This window comes from Echinops telfairi, unplaced genomic scaffold (assembly GCF_000313985.2).
Source record: "Echinops telfairi isolate 266 unplaced genomic scaffold, ASM31398v2 ScPeMD7_3;HRSCAF=10, whole genome shotgun sequence".
NCBI classification, from domain to species: Eukaryota; Metazoa; Chordata; class Mammalia; order Afrosoricida; family Tenrecidae; genus Echinops; species Echinops telfairi.
The window spans coordinates 32,937,748-32,941,804 of record NW_022103899.1 but is presented as its reverse complement, the minus strand read 5'-3'; the positions used below and the strand labels follow the sequence as shown (position 1 = coordinate 32,941,804).

At 45.2% G+C, this 4,057-nt stretch overlaps 1 protein-coding gene across 1 annotated transcript in view; it reads left to right on the top strand.

The window, feature by feature from the left end:
- Positions 1 to 2,103, top strand: part of MDH1B (malate dehydrogenase 1B) — a 21,006-nt gene extending 18,903 nt beyond the window's left edge. The window contains exons 10-11 of the mRNA XM_013004327.2: positions 40 to 105; positions 1,948 to 2,103. Coding sequence (XP_012859781.2) covers positions 40 to 105; positions 1,948 to 1,976 — 95 coding nt within the window. The 3' untranslated portion in view covers positions 1,977 to 2,103. The remainder of the gene's footprint in view (positions 1 to 39; positions 106 to 1,947) is intronic.
- Positions 2,104 to 4,057: the final 1,954 nt, after the last annotated feature.

Genomic DNA, 4,057 nt, shown 5'->3' with positions numbered 1-4,057 from the left:
TTATTAGTTTTATTCTAAACATTCCATTTTTGGTTTCAGAGCATAAACAGAAATTACATTCTGATGCCGTCCAAAATGAAGGAAAAGATCAAGTTTTATCACACAGTAAGTTGGTTGATTGATCAACAATCTCTGTGGTGCTAATGTCATAATTCATCCATCTAGACTTCGAATGATGTTGTGATTGGAAACCATCATTTCATCACTGATGTAATTCTAAAATAACGCCTGTGATTTTCTGATAGTTCATAAATCATTTCCAAAGGAGATAAAGAATACCCATTTTTAAAATACTGAAATTGCTTCCTTGACACACTTACCTCCAGCTCTTGGAACAGATTATTTTTCTTCTTTTCCCAAGCCATTTTATTAGGACATAATCCAGACATCACACCATCCCAAGGTTCCATCCCACCGAGCAGTGTTGTCCCATTGCTACCGCTAAACACTGCTAACTGCCCTTCCTGGCCCTGTGTCTCAGCCTTTGCACCTTTTCCTTTCCTTTCTCCAGTCCTCATCACAAAGCCCCACATAGCAGATAGGGCGACCCTGGCTTCTCCTCAGTAGATCGGTGCGAATTCTGTTTATGTTAGAATTCGGTGTAAGAAGGGAAAACTGGGAAACAACGTGCTAGCCTTTTATCCCTTACCAGGAGACTATTCACAAACGTGTTGGTAGAAGCCTGGATGTTTTCTGAGTCCCCTTTATCAATTGTGTATCCCAAACAACAGCAACCAACCGGGACTGTGTGCGTGTTCACCCCTTCTTTGTCTATAGAGAAGGGAGCTGGGCGGCACTGAGGAGCTTTCCGGTGACGTTGGTGGTGGGATTCAGGCTTCACAGGAAGCTTGTAGGAAGATGCAAGCCTTGGCTATTGAGCAGACCGTCTGTGCCAGTTGCCCCCAGAGCCTGGGACAAGACAGATGTCCCCTCCGGCTGTGAGCTCTGGGCTGCCGATGAAGAGTGATCTAGAATCTTATAACTCCTCGGAGAGCAGGATACTTTACATACCCAATGCTCAATTCTTTTGTCTATGCCTCAGAAAATGCTGTAGCTTTGACTCCTCAAAGCCACCCAGAAAAGGGGTATAGCCCGATCCCCCCAAGTGATGGGTTGTATCAAAATATTAGCTGATCTTTTTTATTCTCCAAATGAAACTGGAGAGAAGAGGATCAAGCCTCCTGGGGATACAATTCGATTCAAACTTCCCCTCTGCCAGGCCCAAAGCCCTAGCTTTGCTCGCCTGCATTTTCTGAAGCCTAGCATCCCACTTTGGTAGCAAGGTTGCGGCACTTAGCACTTAATCTTTCCCTCAAAATGGACAGGTAAGCAAGTGGACACAAATCTATCGGCAAGTCCAGATTGTCAAAGTCCATGAGCGAGCGTTCATTACAGTCTGTGAAAACACGGCGGATGCCATGTTCCCTATGGCCGACAATCCGGGTCTGCGCCGACACCTCCACACCTTTCTTTAAGTGTCTGATAAAGTGGACATCAGCCGCTGCTCAGGAAATGCAGAGTGGTGGATGATGGGCTCTGGCGGGGCACCACCATGGGGAATTAGCCTTGCTCCCTAGAGGAGAAACTGGGCCAACAAGAGAGCAGGAGTGGGCCCGGCAGCTCGATAGAATGAGCAGGGAGAAGAAAGGGGCCCAGAGCTGAATCTGTGCCGAAGTGGAAAAGGGAAGAGGTTCTAGGTAAAAGGCGAACCTTTCGTCTTGCTGTTCGTAAAGCTCTCGGGCTGCTCTTGTGGTTTTGTTTCTCCACAGAGGCCCTCCCACACGCATTCCCTTCACATAGAACCAGCTTCCATACAGGAATCCAGTAAGCCAAGGTAGAGGGGAGCAAAACCAAAAAACAACCAGAAAACAAAATTCTAATGAACCAAAAGTTACTGATTTTTAAAAACAAACATAGTTACACCTTTCTGTTTTCTTCCTTTTACAGACTCTGAAGTTAACCCCATGGAACAGTAAATGATCAAATTATATCCAATATAAAGTGATTTGTTAGCAAAACAAATAGAGGCTGGTGAGCATCTGTGTTTAGGGAAGAATAACTCAATTCCTAGATAATAGGAAGTTGCCAATTAAGTAGCAGTGAGAGCACAAATAAATTGTCAGAATTCCATCGTTTCCTTGTGCCTGTGTTCATGCATATGTTAGTTTATATTTGCATTTTCTCAGAAAGAATTTGGTATAATTAGCTAATTTTTAAAAAATTATTAAAATAGAATTGTCAGTTGGAGTATCTTTGCCTGTACATGCTTCTGTGAGAACCTATTTTGACACACTGTGTACACTGAAGACTTGGGCCTTGGTGACCACGTTTGCTCAGATGGCCTTCAACCAATCACCTTGGGCCAGGATAGGCACACACTACTGAAGGAGAACCCATCAGATTCTCTCTCACAATTTGAACTGAGACACATGGGGTCCGAATCTTGTTTGGGGGACCCAGAGAAGCCTAGAAGTTCTGTCTGTGAGGTCTTCAGAGCTGACAAGGTCACCCTCTTCATGAGACCTGGTCTGCCCTGTTTGTTTGTCCCATGTCCTTGTTGGAAATATCCTTACAATAAACCCCACTGTTCTTTTAGCTTAGATATGGCTTGACTAAATGAACATTTGAAAGAGAAGGATAGTTCTTTTACCATATAATGATCTGCTGTAAGGAAAAATTACAGTCTTTCATTACAGGGTAGTAGCCAAACCAGTGTGCTCATATGTTTTCAAGCTAATAGGACCCTTTATAAATGCCAATTAGGAATTTTTGAAAGGCCAGCAGTCATGTCAGAAAACTGCTGATACCTGTGCTTTCTCTGTATTTTTCAGCAACGCATAAAGTACAAAATCACCCCGGGAAATTTCCGATGCTGCTCCACGGCTTCTATGCCGTCACCATAGAATGGGTCATTTCAAAGTCACAGCTGACTGCTGCTTGCTTCCAGAGTCAGCACCAGCATGGGATGTCATGGTGGAGGATCTTTAATGTCGGTGTTAAGAACTTTTGAGTGAAGCTGTGTCCCTTCATCCTACCACCTGCCCTTGTGAATTCCTCCCCCAAAAGCATGTGACCCCAATGACCGCTAGTTGAACGGGGAAGCTAGTGGGGCTTAACCCATAGCCAGGCAAGTGGCAGTTGCCCCTTAACTGATAGGGCTTTTTGGCAAAATTGAGCCAGATTAGAAAATGCAGCTTTGGCCATGATGCCCAAGCAAAGCCCCCTGCTCTGATACTCAACTTGTTACCATCATGTACCCTAATCCCTAACCACTCAGAACCCGGTGGAAATGCTGGAGCAGGGAATATCCATGAACACACACCACCTTCCGTGGCAGTGGCCCTGGGCTTTATCAGGAGTGCTCCCAGTGGGTGTCAAATGCTGACCAAGGAGGTGAACAGCTTGCTTTCCAATAGGCTCACCTGTGGGCAGGAACTGGGGAGAAATACCGGAGTGTGGGCAGAAGTGTCCTCCTCTGTAAGGACACTAGGTCACATCCAGCCCCACCCCAGCAGTCTGTCCTTCCCAGGATGGCTGTCACCTATCACTGTTCACACGACCATAGGATGACCAGGAATCTCTAGGATAGATTCCCACAGAGAAACTGAGCCAATTGATTTGAATCCCTTTTGTGTTAGGCAGGATTCTCTGGAGAAACAAAGCCAGGACACTTAGGATTACATATATGTAAAAGGATAGGCTTATATAGAAAAATGAATATAACAGCTAATTAGCGTACACAGTAGTATAGAAGGCTCAGTTCAGCTCACTTTTGTGGAACAGTGAATGTACTGAAGGTCCTTCAACTCATGCGGGCTGCCGGTCCAAGGTCAAGGAAGCAGACAGCAGAGTTTGCCCTCAGCTGAAGATTTGTGTGAAGGTGTCAATTTGACAAGGGATGGTCTGTGGTAGTTACACAATTTCATGTCAACTTGATAAATAAATACAGGAGTGGAGTCTAGCTTGTCAATCAGGTCACAGCCTAATGATGCCTCCTTGTGGGTGTGGCCTTCTCATGAGGATTCTGGGAATTTCCTCTCTTTCTCCCTGGATGTGG